A 20,316-nucleotide genomic window follows, 5' to 3' on the forward strand; every position below is an offset into this window, starting at 1 on the left:
TCGCTATTACCCCCCTGCCAACTTGCATCCACCTATCACCTTCCCAGCTATGTTGCCTCCAGCTCCACCCTATACCCCTATTTATCTCTCAGCCCCCTTCCCCCTCCACCTTTCTGATGAAGGGCTTATGCCAGAAACATAGACTCTCCTGCTCCTCAGGTGCTACCTGACCTGTGCTTTTCCAGTGCCATAGTTTTTGAATATAGAAAAGTGTGAAATTATGCACATTGGTAGGAAGAATAGACGGGTAGAATATTTTCTAAATGAGGAACGGCTTCAGAAATCTGAAGCACAAAGCAACTTGGGCATCCTAGTTCAGGATTCTCTTAAAGTGCAGGTTCAGTTGACATTTCAGGCGGCAAATGCAGTGTTACCATTGAGGGCTAGGGCACAAGAGCAGAAATGTATTGCTAATGCTTCATTAGGCTCTTTTCAGACAGCATTCGAAATATTGTAGAGTAGACAGTCAGAAACTTTTTCCCCGGGCACAACCGAGTGTTACAAGGGGACATAAATTTAAGGTGGAAGGTATAGGGGGGATGTCAGGGGTGGGTTCTTTACCCAGAGAGTGGTGGGGGCATGGAATGCGCTGCCTGTGGTAGTGGTAGAGTCAGAATCTTTGGTGACCTTTAAGCGGCAATTGGATAGGTACATGGATGGGTGCTTAAGCTAGGACAAATGTTCGGCACAACATCATGGGCCGAAGGGCCTGTTCTGTGCTGTATTGTTCTATGTTCTATGTTCTATGGTTATATCTTCAAGGTTAATTGGAGTAATATCTTGGTGAACTCATGAGACTAATTCATTTGAGAAATCTCAAATATGGGAAAAACATGGATTGTAATGTGTAGACCTCTGGTCTTTCTATCACTTGGTTAATATCAGATTATGGTCAAATAGATTAGTTGCTGGGATGAGAGGTTTTTCTTATAGTGAGATGTTGAGTAAGTTGAGCTATATACTCTACAGAGTTTTTAACAATGGGATGATCTCATTGAAATGTAAAAAATGCTGATGGAGCTTGACAAGGTAGACTCAAAGAGGTTCTTCCTGCACGCTAAAGAGCTAACATGAACAGCCACAGTTCATGAGATCAGAGAACAACAGTTTAGGACTGAGATAGAAACTAGGAGCAGGAGTAGATGTTTCTGAACCTGCTCCACTATTCAATGTGAGCATGGCTGATCGTTTATTCCTGCTTTCTCCCCATACCTAATCTACTGCCTTCTTGAAAGCATTCGATGATTTGCCTTGACTGCTTTCTGTGGCAGTGAATTCCTCAGGATCACCACTCTCTAGGCCTTGTCTCAACCCTAAATGGCCAACCCCATATCTGTCAAATGGACTCTTGTTATGTCCAACTTTTCCAAAGTGGGATTTGAGACCCCAAATAGGATTGTGAGGTGAAAGTTTGGTTGCAAGTTCTGAGACAGCAATGATGGTAGTGAACCTCTAATTGAGTTCTATTAGCTGTGCTCCTGCTCATACTGTCCTGTGCTCTCACAATCCATACACCTTGCTCTGTCACTTCTCACTGAGGAGTCATTACAACTTTCAAGCCTCACAATGGCATCTCAGTGGGAAACACTGTTCTATGTTGTATGTTTCTATGGTTACATATAGTTGCCTAATGAACTGTTTTCTAATGTTTTTCTCATTAGCTGGTCCGTACTGCCTACTTTAATGGCAGTGGGTTATTGGGACTTCCTGCATCTGATTTGACTTTCCCCGAAAACTTTCACATTGGATTTGGTTTTGCAACAAGTCAGTTAAACAGTCTACTGTTCTCTTATGAAAAGGTAAAGAATCTAGTGAGTGACTCGATCTAATGTATCTATTTCATTTTTTAAACCAAATGAATTGTTGTATCCTATAGTATTGAAAGGACTTCAAATTTTCTTTGAAAACATTATTTGCTTGGAATTGAGTAGCTTTTGTGCTTGATTAATATAGCCTTATGAGCAGCATTTTCCTATTTTTGGTCTAAGTTCATCCAAGAAGGGTCAAAGAGTTGAATGGCCTATTCCTGCTCCTAAATTCTAGGTATCAGGGCAGATAGAGCTTTGCATCTGAGAGGTGACACCTACAAAAATACATCACTCCATCAAAACAACATGGGGGAATCAGACTGCACTTTTCCAATTAAATCACTGGAGTCCGACTTGAAACCCATCACCTTTTTAACCGGAGTCGAGAATGTTACCCATTGAAGCACAACTGACTGCTAACTAGTGAAAAGCAGAATAAAAAACCCTTGAAATACATAATAAAATGCAAGAACTCCACAGGAACTGTAGGAGTGACTGTCCTTGACGTCAAGGCCACATTTGACTGAATGGAGCATCAAGGAGGACTAACGAAATTAGGGTCAATGGGAATCGGATGAGAACTTCCCATTGATTGGAGCCATAACTGCAACAAGGAAGATGGTTGTGGTTTTGGAGATAAATCATTTCAGCTCCAGGACACCTCTGCAGGAGTTCCTCAGGGTAGTGTCCTCAGCCCAACCTTCTTCAGCTGCTTCATCAATGATTTTCCCTCCGTCATAAGATCGGATGTGGGGGTGTTCACTGATGATTGCTTAATGTTCAGCATTATTTGTGACTTCTCAGATACTGAAAGCAGTCTATATTCAAATGCAACAAGATGTGGACAATATCCATGCTTGGGCTGATAAGTGACAAGTAGCATTCGTGCCATACAAATGCCAGACAATAATCATCTCAAATAAGAAACAATCTAATCACTGTCCCCTGACATTCATTGTTATTACCATCACTGAAACCTCACTATCTACATCCTTGGGGTTACCATTGACCAAAAGCTCAACTGGATTCATCACACAAACACAGCAACTACAAGAGCAGGTCAGAGACTAGAAATGCTGCATGGAGGAACTCATCTCCTGACTTCACAAAGCCTGTCTAGTATCTACTAGGCATACTTCAGGAGTGTGCCTAGATGTGTGTTGCTCCAAAAACAACACAAAGTTTGACACCATCTTGAACAAAGCAGTCTGCTTAAGTGGCACCACATCCACAATCTTCCACTCCCTCCACCACACTTCCCTCAGTAGCAGAAGTGTGTATTATCTATAAGGTGCACTGCAGAAAGGCACTTTAGACAGCACCTTCCAAACCCCTGACCACTTCCATATAAATGATCAAGGGATACATGGGAGATACATGAGAACAACATCACCTGTAAGTCCCTTCTAATCTAGTCACCATCCAGACTTGGAAATATGTTGCCATTCCTTCAGTGTCACTAGAACTCCCTGTCTCCCTAGTGGCATTGTGGTTGTCCCTATACCAAATGGATTTCAGTGATTTAACGAGGAAGTTCACCATCACCTTTTCAAAGGCAACTAGGAATGGGCAATAAATACTGGCCCAGCCAGCGATGCCTACATCTCCTGTATAATAGAATAAATACAGACTTTAATGCATGTTACCACTACTGTGCAGGGTGATGGTGTCATGGTGTTGTGATTGCTGCACCTTGAGTAGGTCTCTGCCTTCTATTAATGGGAGCCTTATCTGTTAACTATATTCATCTTGCAGTCAACTAGTGGGCTGGTGGCAGATTGTTTAATTTCAAGATTTTAAACCCCTGCCTAACATTTTCTTGCCATTTCGGATAGTGGGGGAGAGACTAAATAAAAGCCATTTTATGAATTATTTTACTGAAAGTTTTCACGTTAGTTTGCAGTGTGGAACTTAACCAAACAGCTCAATTGTTTCTGACAGTAAAACAATATGTTTAACTTTACAGAATAACTTTGAAGTTTTCCTGGAAAATGGTAAAGTGATAGTTAATATACTGGGTAAAGTCCTAAAGTCTCGAAGCTCCTTTAATGATGGTGCCAACCACTATGTATCAATCCAGAGGAGAGGAAATCGGTAAGCTTATTCACATTTTATCAAGTCTGATGTTTGCTTTTTAATAGAACAAAAACTAGGGGGTGATGTTGCAGTTGTGTCTTTAAACTAGTAATCTAAAGGCCCAGGCTAATGCTCCAGAGACACAGGTTCAAACTCCACCATTGCACTTATTCAATTCATAAATCTTGAATGTAAAGCTTATCTTATTTGATGGTGTCTGTGAAACTGCCATTGATTGTCAGGAAAAATCCATCTGGTTCATTAATTACTAAGTAGGGAAAGGAAATCTGCTGTCCTTACTTGGTAAAGTATACATTTGACTCTAGATGACATAACTGCCTGCTGACTTGCTAGGCCATTGAGTTCAGTTCTAGGGCAATTAGGGATGGGCAATGAAAGAATATATTAGATTAAATTCTTAAAACATAATCTATAATCATGCAAGATATGCAGAAGCTGTTGAAGTAGAAACATTCCCTACAAAGTTGTTTTCAAAATATCTGATCCAATTTTTACAAATATGATTCAATAAGATATATTGCATTATAGTTGAGAGTTATAAATCACTGTATAGACCTCAGCTGGAGCATTAGGCACCAACCTTTAGAAAGGATGTCCTTCCTGAGTACTGCACTAAAGAAAAGTTAAAGTTGTCACAGTTCTACCAGATCGTAGAGCTGTTCTCTGATTAGAAGAGATAATTGTGGTGGGTCACCACATTTCAGAAAAGGGACAAGGTTGAGAAGGAGAGTTTTTCATTGTAACCTCAACCAATGCAGAAATTGAATCCACACTGTTGGTACCAGTCTGCATTGGAAATCAGACATCCAGCCAACTGAGCTAACCGGTCCCCTGCATTTAATGTAAAATCTTGTATAAACAAATATTGGTTATCTCTATCCTGATATTACTACTTGAGAATCTGCTTTTTAGTATTTACCACTTTGCCTTTTGTTTTCAATAAAATCCAGTATCTATCTGAATGTGGATGATATGGACAAGCAGGAAGCAACAATACAATTGGGTCAGCCTGGAACAAAAGGTTTGGTTTATCTGGGTGGAGACAAAAACAGAAGGAATTTTGATGGCTGCATCAGCAATGTCTTTCTACAAAGGTAAATTACTCTCTTTCTTATTCAACTAGGGACAATGGCAACTGTAATTAATTTCAGCTAATATTGAGAAAAATCTTTAATAGATGGAGTTGTTGAGTGAACAGCGTTAATGCATTTAGGGAGTAGATAAATGCATGATGGAGAAAAGATGAATTAGAGTGGCAGGTGGTTTGTGTGGAGCATAAAGACCAAAACAGACCAAGATGATCTTTTCTGTATTGCAATTTCTGTCAATTCCAGTTGATAGAGTATGGACTAGTACAAAGAATCAGTGATCACACTGTTCAAATCTGGTTGATGATGAAGGTAGCAATACTGGAATATTTGGATAGAGTTAATTATGACATTAAAATCAATATTTTCAACAAAATTATCACTGCAATGAGTCCCACTCTCCCATCTCCCATCTTAACAGCATTGTGGGTCTAGAGATATCACAGAGAATGCAGCAGTTTAAGAAGGTGGTTCATGACCATCTTTTCAAGGGTAATTAGGGATGGGCAATAAATGCTGAGTAAGCAAATGATGCTTAGCTGCTGGGAAAGAATGAGAAGCTTTTTTTGCAAGCCAGCATGGACAATATGAGCAGAATTCTATCAGATAGCAACTAAATATCAATTTTGGCAAGTTTCATGATGGTTTTTTCCTGTAAGCCCTGCATGATTTTTCATGCTATTTTCTGAATCTCACCTCATCTTACCTTTGCTCGTGTTTGTATGGCCTCCTGCTCATCATTTCTTCCCTTTCACCAGAGGGTGTTGCTGCTCCCAACATCTTCTGTAATTCTGGTGTTGGTGTTATTTTTAAAGCACGTCTGTACATCTGGCTAAGCGCTATTGCCTGCCAGGAGTTGTCCTTCACCATGCACGGAGCAGGAGGGAACCAAACACAAATGCTTTTCAGGGCACATATGTGGCATGCTTTTGCAAGTACACATTCATAAAAATATCTTATTTAAGAACCATTTTACACAGTTTGCTTGTCTTTTGGGTTATCCTATCTTAGAGGCCTATCCCTGAATATGTCCTGTCCCAGGACAGGCCTAGCAGAGGTGGGAGCTCAGAGGTATATAGGCAGGGGGCCTTGCCTTGGGAGTCCTTAACATCGACTCTGGTCACCATAACAGGTTGACAAGACATGGGCAAGGAAACCTCCTGTTGAATACTACATAATGTGCTCTCTCGGTTGATAATCAGCGGTCTTCCGTGTTGAATACCATTTGGAGGAAGCACAAAGGTTGGCAAGGGAGTGGATATACTCTGACTGGGCAATTTCAATGTCACCACCAAGAATGGCTCAGCAGCAGCACAATTTATCAAGCTCATCCTCAATAATTTCTCCTTTGAATCCTTCCACTTCCTCCAGAGGAAAGGGATAGCCATGGGCACCCATATGGGCCACAGCTATGCTTGTCTCTGTGTTGGTTACATGGAACAGTCCATCTTCCATAGTTACACCGGCACCATTCCCCACCTTTTCCTCTACTAAATTGATGACTGTATCAGCGCCATCTTGTGCTCCCACAAGAAAGTTGAACAGTTCATCAACTTCACCAATACATTCCACCTTGACCTTAAGTTCATCTGGACCATCTCAGACATCTCTCTTTCCTCTTCCCGGATCTCTTGATCTCCACCAACGGTGACTGACTCAACACTGACATCTTCTGCAAACCCTCCAACTCCCACACCTACCTGGACTACACCTTCTCACACCCTGACTCCTGTAAAAATGCCATCTCTTATTCCCAATTCCTCCGCCTCTGCCGCATCTGCTTCCAGGAGGACCAGTTCCACACCAGATGGCCTCGTTCCACACTTTCCTTCCCAAGTGGTTGATGATGCCTTCCAGCACATCTCACTTCCTGCACCTCTGCCCTCGAACCTCCCCCCCTCTCCAACTGCAACAAGGACAGAACCCCCAGTCCTCACTTTCCACCTCCACCAACCTCCGTATACACTGCATCATTCTCTACCATTTCCGCCACCTACAAATGGACCCCACCACCAGAGATATATTTCCCTCCCCACCCCATCTGCTTTCCATAAAGACCATTCTGTCCGCGACTGCCTCGTCAAAATCCACGCCTCCCACCAACCGCACCCCCCTTCTCGGCACCTTCCCCTGCCACTGCAGGAATTGCAAAACCTGCGGTTTTGGGGAGATACAACGCCTACTTGCAGAGCGCTTCAGATAACATCTCCAGGACACCTGCACCAACAAATCACCACCCACGGCCGAACACTTCAACTCCCCCTCCCACTCCGCCAAGGACATCCAGGTCCTGGACCTCCTCCATCACTACTTCCTAACTACCTGACGCTTGGAGGAAGAATGCCTCAAATTCCGCCTAGGACCCTCCAACCCCACGGCATCAATGTGGATTTCATCAGTTTCCTCATTTCCCCTCTCCCGACCCTGCTCATAGCCTCATTCCTGATTCCAGCCCAAAACATCGATTCTCCTGCTTCTCAGATGCCGACTGACCTGCTGTGCTTTTCCAGCACCACACTCTTGACTCTAATCTCCAGCATCTGCAGTCCTCACTTTCGCCTAATGTATCAAGCTGGTCAGTTCCTAAAGGACATTGCTGTTAGACTGGGTCTGCAGCAGGTGGTGAGAGAACCAACAATGAGAAAAAACATTCTTGACGTCATTCTTACTCAATCTGCCAAGTAAAGATACATCAGTTCATGATAGTAAGAGTGACCATAGCCCTTGTGGAGACGAAGTCCCATCTTCACGTTCAGAATACCCTCCACTTTATTGTGTGACACTCTGTTAAATGGGACAAACTTCAAATATAACCAGCAACTGCAAGACTGGGCATCCATGAAGCGCTGTGAACTATCGACAGCAGCAGAATTGTACTCCAGCGCATTCTGCAATCTCATCGCCCGGCATATCCCCCAGTCAACCATTACCATCAAGCCAGGGGATCAACCCTGATTCAATGGAGAGTGAAGGAGGGAATAGCAGGAGCAGCACCAGGCAGATCTGAAAATGCATTGTCAGCCTGGTGAAGCTACCAAACAGGACGACTCGCATGCGAAACAACATAAGCAAAAAGCGATCTCAGAACAAATAGATTAGATGTAAGCTCTGCAGTTCTCCTATATTGTCATGAATGATGGTGGACAATTAAATTAACTAACAAAAGGTGGAGACTTCACAAATATCCCAATCCTCAATGATGGGGAGCCAAACATATCAATGCAAAAGATTAGACTGATATCATTTTCAGCCAAATGTATCAAGTGGATGATCCATTTTGGCCTCCTCCAGAGGTCTCCAGCAACACAGTTGCCAATCTTCAGCCAATTTTATTCACTCCTCATGTTATCAAGAAACAGTTACAGACATTGGATACTCCAAAGGTTTTGAGCCCTGACAACATTCTGACAATAGTACTTGTGCTCCAGAATTTATATCACCCCTCGCCAGGCTCTTCCAGTACAATTAAAACACTGGTATCTACCTGACAATGTGTAAAATTGCCCAGAAAAATCCTGTACAAAAAAAGCAGGACAAATCCAAACGAAACTAATTACCAATTGCTCCATGAGTCGACTCTCGGTCCTCAATAAAATGATGGAAGGTGTCATCAACAGTGCTATCAAGCAGCACCTGCTCAGGAACGCTAAGTTTGGGTTTTGCCAAGGCCAGTAAGCTCCTGGCCTCATTACAACCTTAGGTCCAGCACAGACAAAAGAGCTGAATTCTAGAGGTGAGATGATAGTGACAGCACTTGACATCAAAGCTGCATTTGGCTGAGTGGGGTAGAAAGGAGTCCTAGCAAAACTGGAGTCAATAGGAATCAGGGGAAAAGGTATCAAGTTGTTAGTCATACTTGGCACATGGAAAAATGGTCATGGTTGCTGACAACAGTCATCTCAGTTCCAGGACATCTCTGCAGTAGTTTCTCAAGGTAGTGCCCCTGATGTTCACAGATGACTGCACAATATTCAGCATTTTTTGCAGCTCCTCAGATACTGAAGCAGTGCATGTTCAAATGCAACAAGATCTGGACAATATTTATGTTCAAGTTGACAAGTGGCCAGTAACATTCATACCACACAAATGGCGGGCAATGATCATATCCAGCAAAAGACAATCCAGGTGCCCTTTGACATTCAATAGCATTACTAAAATGGAAGTCACCACTATCAACATCCTGGGGTTTACCATTGACCAGAAATTCAACCAGACTCCCCATATAAGTACAGGGCCTACAAGAGCAGGTGAGAGACTAGCAATATTAAAGCCAATTAACTCGGCTCCTGACTCCCCATAGCCAGTCCACCATCTAGAAGGCACAAGTCAGGAGCGTGTTGAAATACTCCCCACTTGCCTGAATGGGTGCAGCTCCAATAATGCTCAAGAAGCTTGACATCATCCTGGACAAAGCAGCCCATTTGATCAACACCACATCCACAAAGATCCACTCCCTCCACCACTGACGCTCAGTAGCAGCAGTGTGTACTATCTGCAAGATAAACTGTAGGAATTTACGAAGGTTGCTTTGACAAATTCACGACCACTATCATCTAGAAGGATAAGGGCAGCAAATACGTGCAAGCCTCCCCCAAGCTACTCTGACTTGGAAATACATTATTATTCCTTTCTTGTCACCAGAACAAAATCCTGGAACTCTCTCCCTGAGGGTATTGTAGGTCTACCTACAGCACATGGACTGCAGCGGTTCCAGAAGGCAGCTCACCCCCACCTTCTCAAGGGGCAACTAGGGACAGGCAATGAATGCTGCCCAGCCAGCAACACCCACGTCTCACAAGTGGAGAAAAAAAATGGTGTCTTGGTGTGGGAAATATTCTGAAATTATTCTGAAACAGTATTGATCATTGCATAATTACAATTAAAGTATATAAGGATTACCTTATTCATTTGTTTTATTAATATACCTTAAAAATCCATTAAAGCATGGTAAATTAAGTAGAATTGGTGATTTGACAGAATACTTTGTTAAAATTATTATTATAAACAGGTGGACTGGGGCTACAATGGATATGGCTAATCATGTCTCTCCCTTTAGGAACCGTGAATCACCCAGAATTGAAAATTTGGCATTTTCAGTTGAGGACACCGGAGTGTACCTTGACACCTGTCCCCAGCAGAGAGCACCAGAAATGCTTATGTTGAAAGAGGGCAGAAAATGGAATGGTCAAGAGACAGTTAAAACAAACAAGGTATGCAAATTCTCTTGTTCCTCAGGATAATGTAAGCAGCATTAATGACCAATGTATCCTAAAGAGAGAGCTAAGAAGAGCCAGACAGTGACATAAGAAATCATTGGCAGATAGGATCAAGAAAAACCCAAAGTCTTTCTGTAGGTATATCAGGAATAAAAAAATGACTGGAGTAAGATTAGGGCCAATCAAGGACAGTAGTGGGAAGTTGTGCATGGAGTCAAAGGAGATAGGGGAGGCAATAAGTTAATATTTTTCGTCAGTATTCACACTGGAAAAAGACAAATTTGTCAAGGAGAATACTGAGATACAGGCTACTAGACTACATAGGATTGAGGTTCACAAGGAGGAGGTGTTAGCAATTCTGGGAAGTGTGAAAACAGATAAGTCCCTTGGACTGGATGGGACTTATCCTAGGATTCTCTGGGAAGCCATGAAGGAGATTGTAGAGTCTTTGGCTTTGATCTTTATGTCATCATTGTTTACAGGATCACACTGGAAAAAGACAAATTTGTCAAGGAGAATACTGAGATACCTAGACTACATAGGATTGAGGTTCACAAAGAGAAGGTGTTAGCAATTCTGGGAAGTGTGAAAATAGATAAGTCCCTTGGACTGGATGGGACTTATCCTAGGATTCTCTGGGAAGCCATGAAGGAGATTGTAGAGTCTTTGGCTTTGATCTTTATGTCATCATTGTTTACAGGAATAGTGCTAGAAGGTTGAAGGATAGCAAATGTTGTCCCCTCGTTCAAGAAGGAGAGTAGAGACAACCCTGGTAATTATAGACCATTGAACCTTACTTCAGTTGTGGGTAAAGTGTTGGAAGAGGTTATAAGAGATAGGATTTATAATCATCTAGAAAGGAATACGTTGATTAAGGATAGTCAATACAGTTTTTGAAGGGTAGGTCGTGCCTCACAAACTCTATTAAGTTCTTTGAGAAGGTGACTAAACAGGTCAATGAGGGTAAAGCAGTTGATGTGGTGTATGTGGATTTCAGTAAGGTTCCCCACATTAGACTACTGCACAAAATATGGAGGCATGGGATTGAGGGTGATTTAGTGGTTTGGATCAGAAATTGGCTCGCTGAAAGAAAACAGGGGTGATGGTTGATGGGAAATGTTCATTTACTAGTGGTGTACCACAAGGATCTGTTTTGGGATACCTGCTGTTTGTTATTTTTAAAAATAACCTGGATGAGGGCATAGAAGGATGGGTTAGTAAATTTGCAGATGGTACTAAGGTCGGTAGAGTTGTGAGTAGTGCCAAAGGATGTTGTAGCTTACAGAGGGACATAGATAAGCTGCAGAGCAGGGCTGAGAGGTGGCAAATGGAGTTTAATGTGGAAAAATGTGAAGTGATTCACTTTGGAAGGAGTAACAGGAATGCAGAATACTGGGCTAATGGTAAGAATCTTGGTAGTGTAGAAGAGATGTAGATAGATCCTTGAAAGTTGCCGCCCAGATTGAGTTCTTTGAGAAGGTGACTAAGCAGGTCAATGAGGGTAAAGCAGTTGATGTGGTGTATGTGGGTTTCAGTAAGGTTCCCCACATTAGGCTATTGCACAAAATATGGGGTCTTGGGATTGAGTGTGAATTAGTGGTTTGGATCAGAAATTGGCTCGCTGAAAGAAAACAGAGGGTGATGGTTGATGGGAAATGTTCATTTACTAGTGGTGTACCACAAGGATCTGTTTTGGGATACCTGCTGTTTGTTATTTTTAAAAATGACCTGGCTGAGGGCATAGAAGGATGGGTTAGTAAATTTGCAGATGGTACTAAGGTCGGTAGAGTTGTGAGTAGTGCCAAAGGATGTTGTAGCTTACAGAGGGACATAGATAAGCTGCAGAGCAGGGCTGAGAGGTGGCAAATGGAGTTTAATGTGGAAAAGTGTGAAGTGATTCACTTTGGAAGGAGTAACAGGAATGCAGAATACTGGGCTAATGGTAAGAATCTTGGTAGTGTAGAAGAGATGTAGATAGATCCTTGAAAGTTGCCGCCCAGGTTGATAGGGTTATTAAGAAGTCATATAGTGTGTTAGCTTTTATTAGTAGAGGGATTGAGTTTCAGAGCCATAAGGTCATGCTACAGCTGTACAAAACTCTGGTGCGGCAGCACTTGGAGTATTGAGTACAGTTGTGGTTGCCGCATTATAGGAAGGATGTGGAATCTTCGGAAAGGGTTCAGAAGAGATTTGCTAGGATTTTGCCTGTTGTGGAGGGAAGGTCTTATGATGAATGGTTGAGGGACTTGAGGCTGTTTTCATTGGAGAAAAGAAGGTTGAGAGGTGACTTAATCGCGACGTATAAGATAATCAGAGGGTTAGATAAGTGGACAGTGAGAGCCTTTTTCCTCGGATGGTGATGGCTAGCATGAGGGGACATAGCTTTAAACTTGAGGGTGATAGATATAGGACAGATGACAGAGGTAGTTTCTTTACTCAGAGAGTAGTAGGGGTATGGCATAGCCTGCATGCAACAGTAGTAGATTCGTGAACTTTGAAGGCATTTAAATGGTAATTGGATAAACGTATGGATGAAAATAGAATTGTGTAGGTTCAATGGGCTTCGGTTTGGTTTCACAAGACAGTGCAACATTGAGGGCCGAAGGGCCTGTACTGCGCTGTAATGTTCTATGTTGATAGAAAGTTTTCTTTGTCACAGAATGGAAAGAATCAAAAGGTTAATCCTGATTATTCAACTAAGGAGAATACAGGCCAAGAATCAAAGGACTGCCTGTTGCCATGGCAACCAAAATCAGTCAGTGGTGCCTACCAATTTGGAGATTCACCAGACAGCAGATTGGAATATGACTTTGTTCCTGAATCATTTAAAGAGAGGTAAAGTGAATTATTATTTATAATCTGTCAATATGTATGTTTAACGAATAGCTGTTATAATGCAAATTTGCATACTCTCTCCGTTCCATTGGGATTTAAAAGAAAGTACTTCATTTATTGTGTGGCTTGATACTTGTGTTAGAAAACAGCATTTCTTGAATCTCAACCAGGAGCATGATAAAAGACCAAAATACTGCAGATGCTAGAAGTCTGAAACAAACACTTCACCAGTTCTGAAGGAGAGTCATAACAGAGTTGAAACGTTAACTTTGTTCCTCTCTCCGTAGATGCTGCCAGACCTGCAGAGTTTCTCCAGCATTCTCTGTGTTCCTTTCATAATGAAAGGCACTCTGATATAATTTAACGCTGCTTTGTGACCAATGTCATTACTAGGTGGAGCACCACATATGCACATGTAAAATTGGTGTATTGTTTGTTATTTTTAAACTTGCATCCAGCAACAAATGCCATTTATCATAAATGTCACCTTATCCTGTGTTTGCATAAATAACTATAATACCTTGCATATTAAAAATCTGGCCTTAAATGTTGGCCTTAAATGTGACTATATAACCATTGTCAATTGTCAGAAAAACGCACCTGGTTCACAAATGTCTTTAAGGGAAGGAAATCTGCCATCCTTGCCTTGCCTAGCCTACAGGTGATTCCAGACACAAAGCAATGTGGTTGATTCTGAACTTATCTCATCAAATAGCTGAGTAAGCCACTCAGTTTAATGACACTTAGGGATGGGCAACAAATGCTGGCCTTACCAGTGACACTCAACCATGAGCAAATTTGTTTAAAAATCTATTATAGGGAATTCAATCAATATGAATAGTTGTTTATTCCCGGTACAATCTGTAAAGAAAAAGTCCTGTGTAGCTCAGAGTCTTGCTGACTGGTAGAAGATATCAGATATCACACAATATCATAGTCCAACAGGTTTATTTGAAATCACAGGCTTTCAGAGCACTGCTCCTTCATCAGGTGGAGTGGTAGAAGATGGAACAGAGTGTTGTAAAATATCTTAATATTTTCAATTCCAAACACTAATGCACCGCTTACTGTGCTGTGAGTTTTTGTTCTGGATCAGGGAATAATATCAAGTGCTTCCACTGAGTATTATTAATACTGTGTGCAACTACATATGTGCAGATGGATCATGTTGGCCACTTTTAATGGTGCCACCCTGTCTCCTGTGTTGGGAACACTCACATTGATGTTTTAAATACAATATTTACATAATTCCATTTTTCAGGTCAACATTCTCCATCGATGTGCGAACAGTTGCAACAGAAGGAACCATCTTTTATGTAGCAGATAAGTCAGGGAAATCCTCCATGATACTTTATGTTTCGAGAGGTCGTTTCATCTTTTCTTTTACTGTTAATGAGAAGAAACTGAAAATTAAGAGCAAAGCAAAGCACAATGATGGAAAGTGGCATACAGTAAGTAAACACTAGCTTTTATCTGCAAATACAAGGCATAGTAATGGGAAGATGTGCATGGAGTCAGAGGAGATAGGAGAAGTGCTAAATGAATACTTTTTGTCAGTATTCACACTAGAAAAAGACAACGTGGTCAAGGAGAATACTGAGATACAGGCTACTAGACTAGATGGGATTGAGGTGCATAAGGAGGAGGTGTTAGCAATTCTGGAAAGTGTAAAAATAGATAAGTCCCCTGGGTCAGATGGGATTTATCCTAGGATTCTCTGGGAAGCCAGGGAGGAAATTGCCGAGCCTTTAGCTTGATCTTTATGTCATCGTTCTCTCCAGTAATAGTGCCAGAAAACTGGACGATAGCAAATGTTATTCCCTTGTTCAAGAAGGAGAGTAGAGACAACCCTGACTTGGGTTGTGGGTAAAGTGTTGGAATAGGTTATAAGAGATAGGATTTATAATCATCTAGAGAGGAATAGGTTGTTTAAGGATAGTCAATACAGTTTTGTGAAGGGCTAGGTTGGGACTCTAAAATTTTATTGAGTTCTTTGAGAAGATGATCAAATAGGTGGATGAGATTAAAGGTGTTGATGTGGTGTATATGGATTTCAGTAAAGCATTTGATAAGGTTCCCCATCGTAGGCCTTTGCACAAAATATGGAGGTATGGGATGGAGGGTGATTTAGTGGTTTGGATCAGAAGTTGGCGAGCTGAAAGAAGACCGAGGGTGGTAGTTGATTGGAAATATTCATCCTGGAGTTCAATTAATAGTGGTGTACTGCAAGGATCTGTTTTGGGTCCACTGTTGATTGTCATTTATATAAATTACCTCGATGAGAGCATAGAAGGATGTGTTAGTAAACTCGCACATAACACTAAGGTCAGTAGAGTTGTAGATAGTGACGAAGAATGTTGCAGGTTACAGAGAGACAGAGATAAGCTGCAGAGCAGGGATGAAAGGTGGCAAATGGAGTTTAATGTAGAAAAGTGTGAGGTGATTCACTTTGGAAGGAGTAACAGGAGTGCAGAGTAAAAGCAAAATTACTGTGGATGCTGGAATCTGAAACCAAAAGAAAAAAAGCTGAAAATCTCGGGATCTGGCAGCATCTGTAAGGAGAGAAAAGAGCTGACGTTTCAAGTCTAACTGACCCTTTGTCAAACCTTTGACAAAGCGTTAGTTAGACTCAAAGCGTCAGCTCTTTTCTCTCCTTAAAGATGCTGCCAGACCTGCTGAGATTTTCCAGCTTTTTCTTAACAGGAGTGCAGAGTACTGGGCTAATGGTAAGATTTTTGGTAATGCAGAACAGCAGAGAGATCTCGGTGTCCAGGTTCATAGATCCTTGAAAGTTGTCACCCAGGTTGGTAGGGTTGTTAAGAAGGCATATGGTCTATTAGCTTTTATTAGTAGAGGAATTGGGTTTTGGAACCATGAGATCATGCTGCAGCTACACAAAACTCTGGTGAAGCCACATTTGGAGTATTATATACAGTTCTGGTCACCACATTATAGGAAGGATGTGGAAGCATTGGAAAGGGTTCAGAAGAGATTTACTAGAATGTTGCCTGGTATGGAGGGAAGGTCTTACGAGAAAGGGCTGAGGGACTTGAGGCTGTTTTATTTAGGGAGAAGAAGGATGAGAGTCGACTTAATTGAGACATATAAGATCATCAGAGGGTTAGATAGGTTGGACAGTGAGAGCCTTTTTCCTCGGATGGCGATGGCTAGCACGAGGGGACATTGCTTTTAATTGAGGGATGATAGATATAGGTCAGATGTCAGAGAGTAGTTTATTTACTCAGAGATCGGTAGGGGCGTGGAACGCATTGCCTGCAACAGTAGTAGACTCATCAACTCTAAGGGCATTTAAATGGTCATTGGATAGGCATATGGACGACAATGGAATTGTGTAGATTAGATGGGCTTCAGATTGGTTCCACAGGTTGGTGCAACATCGAGGGGCCAAAGGGTCTGTACTGCGCTGTAATGTTCTATGTTCTATATATAGGGAAAAGGTACTTCTGGGAAATTGTACTGTTAGTCTATCTGTTGGCTGAAACCATTGCCTCACTCCTAACATAGAAAATAGGAGCAGCAGTAGACCACTTGGCCCTTTCAGCCTGCTCCAACATTCATTATGATCATGCCTATTCATCCAATTTAATAGCCTGTTCCCACATTTCCCCATATCCTCTGACTCCTTTAGCCCCAAGTGCTATATCCAATTCCTTCGAGAAATCATACAATGTTTTGGCCTCAACCACTTTCTGTAGTAGTAAATTCTATGGGCTCTCCGTTCTCTGGGTGAGTAAATTTCTCCTTATCTCAGTCCTAAATGGCCTATCCTTTATCCTTAGACTATAACCCCTGGTTCTGGACTCCTTGATCATTGGGAACACTCGTCCTGCATCTTACCTGCCTAGTTATGTTTGACTTTTATAAGTTTCTATGATTCCCCCTCATTCTTCAGAACACCAGCAAATGTAGTTCTAACTGATTCAGTCTCTCCTCATACATCAGTCCTTCACTGCCCTCCCTCTGTAGCAAGAACAACCTTCCTCTGATAAGGAGACCAAATTGCACGCAATATTCCAGGTGCCGTCTCACTAGGACTACGTATATTTCCAGTAAGACATCCCTACTCCTTTATGTAAATTCTCTCACTATGAAGGCCACAATACCATTTTCCTTCGAGTACCTGCTGCATCTGCATGCTTACCTTCAGTGACTAGTCTACAAGGATACCCAGGTCTCACTACACATTCTCCTCTCTCAATTTATAGCAATTCTGAGAATAATCTGCCTCCCTGTTTTTGCTCCCAAAGTGGATAACCTCACATTCATCCGTGTTATACTACATCTACCATGTATTTGCCCACTCACTCTGCTTGTCCAAATAACAAATCTCACTATCTTTCCTTCAGGCCTACAACCCTCTCGTTAGTTCTGGTCTGTGGCACATTCACAGTTCCATTTCACCACCATCGATGTCTGTGCTTTCAGCTGCTTCAAACCTGGATGTTGAATTTCCATTTCTATAGTGTTCTGAGTCATAAAGCACAGAAACAGACCCTTCAGTCCAACTAGTCCATGCCGAACATAATCCCAAACTAAACTAGTCCCACCTGCCTGTGCTCGGCCCATATCCCTTCAAACCTTTCCTGCCTCAACATTCCTCCTTTTATCTTAATGACACCCATTAAATCCTGCTGTATGAGAAGAAACCTTTGGTCGCCTTAACTCCTCAAGTGGTTCAATATCAAAATTTGTCTGACAACACTTCTGTCAAAAACCTTGGGACTAAATTAAAGTATTTTAGAAATGCAAGTTGTTGTCAATATTTTGATCATGGCATCACAAAACTCAAGCTGTATTGCTTACACCAAGCTACCAACAGCAGAATTTATTTTCTAAATGGGGAGAAAATTCAGAAGTCTGAAGTGCAAAGAGACTTGGAAGTTCTAGTCCAGGATTCTCTGAAGGTAAACTTGCAGGTTGAGTCAGTAATTAGGAAGGCAAATGAAATGATGGCATTTATCTTGAGAAGACTTGAACATAAAAGCAGGGATGTATTTCTGGGCTTCTATAACGCTCTGGTCAGACCACATTTGGAGTACTGTGCACAGTTTTGGGCCCCATATGTCAGGAAGGATGTACTGGCCGTGGAGCATATTCAGAGGAGGCTCACAAGAATGAAAAGCTTAACACATGAGGAACAGTTGAGGACTCTGGGCCTATACTTGATGGATGTTATAAGGATGAGAGGGGATCTAATTGAACTTACAGAATACTGAATGGTCTGGACAGAGTAGATGAATTGCCCAATTTCTGCTCCTATGTCTTATGGTCTTATAAATACAGCCAGTATGTAACCTGTAAATATTTGATTTTACAATAAACAAATAGGAAATTCTCGAAGAAAATCAAGTTAACAACACAGTAGGCCATTTGATCCATCCAACTGGAGAATTCTAAATTCTCCAAAACTATAGAGTCAATTTTTTTCTTCTCTTTACAAACACTCCTATTGTTTCTGAGTATTTAACCTCTACCTAAATGTCATGTTGCTTCAGCTGCAATAGCTGTTTGTGGTGAAACGGGTACTTTGCATGTAAAAAAAACTTAATCTATTAATATTTTTGTTAAAATTGCATGTACCTGAATAAGAAAAGTTTAAAAATATGTTGTGGAAAGTTGAGTTGCATTAAGAAATTCATTCTGTAATACAATTTACAAGAACAGTATTGAATAACTTAATTGCATTTTTCTATTGACTCCTGTACTGGTCCCCTCCTAATTTACCATTTTGTAATTAATTTCCTTTTAAAGGTGGTGTTTAGCAGAGAAAATAATAAAGGAAAGCTCATTATTGATGGACTTCGGACACGACATGCCAGTATTAGCGATAGTGCACTCCTGAAAGTTGAATCTCCATTCTATTTGGGTGGATTACCCTCAGGCAAAAAGCGACACAATAGGAAGGTAATGTGGAATTGACAATCTCTCTGTGGCCTTGCCCACCCTCCCAACTTTTCAATGCTCTCCAACCCAACAGCCCACCAAGATCACTGCAATTCTTCGATTCTGGCATCTTGTAAATTGCTGATCGTAATCATTCCGCCGTTAGCACCCAGTTTTCAAGGGCCTTGGCTCTGGAATTACTTCCCCATACCTTTTTCTCTTTCTCTCGTCTCTTTTAAGATACCTCCTAAATGTTCCCATTTTTACCATGGCAGCATAGCAGCAGGAAGAGGCCTGTTCTGTTGTTGAGATCACAGCTGATCCATGATTTAACTCTGTACACTTTACACCATAACCCTTGGTAAACAAAAATCTATTAATCTCAGAGTTTAAATGAGCAATTGATCTAGCATCAGTTTCTTTTGGCAAAAATAAGTTTTAAATCACTACCGCCTTTTCTGTGTTGAATATTTCCTCACTTCAACCCTTAAAGATTTGACTTTAATTTTTAGATGATACCTGGTAATACTAGCTTCCCCACTCAGATGGAAAATAAAGTATTTCTACTATCCTCTCTGTTCTCCTTCATATCTTTAAACTTCTTTTTTTTAACAAATAACTGCCGGGTCCTTTGTTTTCATTTTGATGAATTTCTTCCATGCTAACTCCAAGGTCAATATATCCTTCCCAAAATTATAACCAGAACGCAGATATAGGATAACCAGGGCTTTTTATAAGTGAAGCATATTTCTCCTCCCTTGTTTTTAACTACTCTGGATATAAAGGCCGGTGCTTGTTTGTTTGAGTATTTTCTGTACTTGTTGATCATTTTTCATCCGTAAGCTTTTTGTCACATATTTTGATCAAGTGGTCCTGTGTTGGCCTATCCAGAATTTATATAGTTGTGGTCATAATTTTAATCCATTAATTGTCTTTTATTTTTCAAACAGCTACATGGTTTTCAGGGATGTCTAAGAAACTTCAAAATGGATGGTAGTGAACTGCATTCTCCATTGCACACATTTGGAGTCACACCATGTTTCGACGGCAAGTTTAAGCAAGGGGTCTATTTCTCAGCCAAAGGAGGATATGTTGTTTTAGGTTTGTCAAATCCTTAAGTTACTTGTGCCTTCTATGAAAAGAAAACTTTTCTGAAATTATTTTTGCTTCCACATGTGATGAATGAAAACTATTTGTTAGGGAGTATTCTGTCTTCTGAATTAATTTATGAGTTAAGTCCTTCTTCAGGAACTTCAACACAAACCCTAGCCTGTCCCTCCAATGCAGTGCACTCTCAGAGAGTCAGTGCGAGAGAACACTGTACTGTCGGAAGTTCATTGCTGAGGGGGCACTGTCGAAGGGTCAATG

General features: G+C 41.3%; 1 protein-coding gene across 1 annotated transcript in view; it reads left to right on the top strand.

The window, feature by feature from the left end:
* Positions 1-20,316, top strand: part of LOC122548812 (laminin subunit alpha-3-like) — a 376,692-nt gene that overhangs the window by 330,334 nt on the left and 26,042 nt on the right. The window contains exons 67-74 of the mRNA XM_043687604.1: positions 1,662-1,799; positions 3,775-3,902; positions 4,856-4,999; positions 10,050-10,203; positions 12,869-13,044; positions 14,306-14,495; positions 18,817-18,969; positions 19,899-20,049. Of these exons, the coding sequence (XP_043543539.1) occupies positions 1,662-1,799; positions 3,775-3,902; positions 4,856-4,999; positions 10,050-10,203; positions 12,869-13,044; positions 14,306-14,495; positions 18,817-18,969; positions 19,899-20,049 (1,234 nt within the window). The remainder of the gene's footprint in view (positions 1-1,661; positions 1,800-3,774; positions 3,903-4,855; positions 5,000-10,049; positions 10,204-12,868; positions 13,045-14,305; positions 14,496-18,816; positions 18,970-19,898; positions 20,050-20,316) is intronic.

The sequence above is a fragment of the Chiloscyllium plagiosum genome, chromosome 4, assembly GCF_004010195.1.
Source record: "Chiloscyllium plagiosum isolate BGI_BamShark_2017 chromosome 4, ASM401019v2, whole genome shotgun sequence".
In the NCBI taxonomy this organism is placed as follows: Eukaryota; Metazoa; Chordata; class Chondrichthyes; order Orectolobiformes; family Hemiscylliidae; genus Chiloscyllium; species Chiloscyllium plagiosum.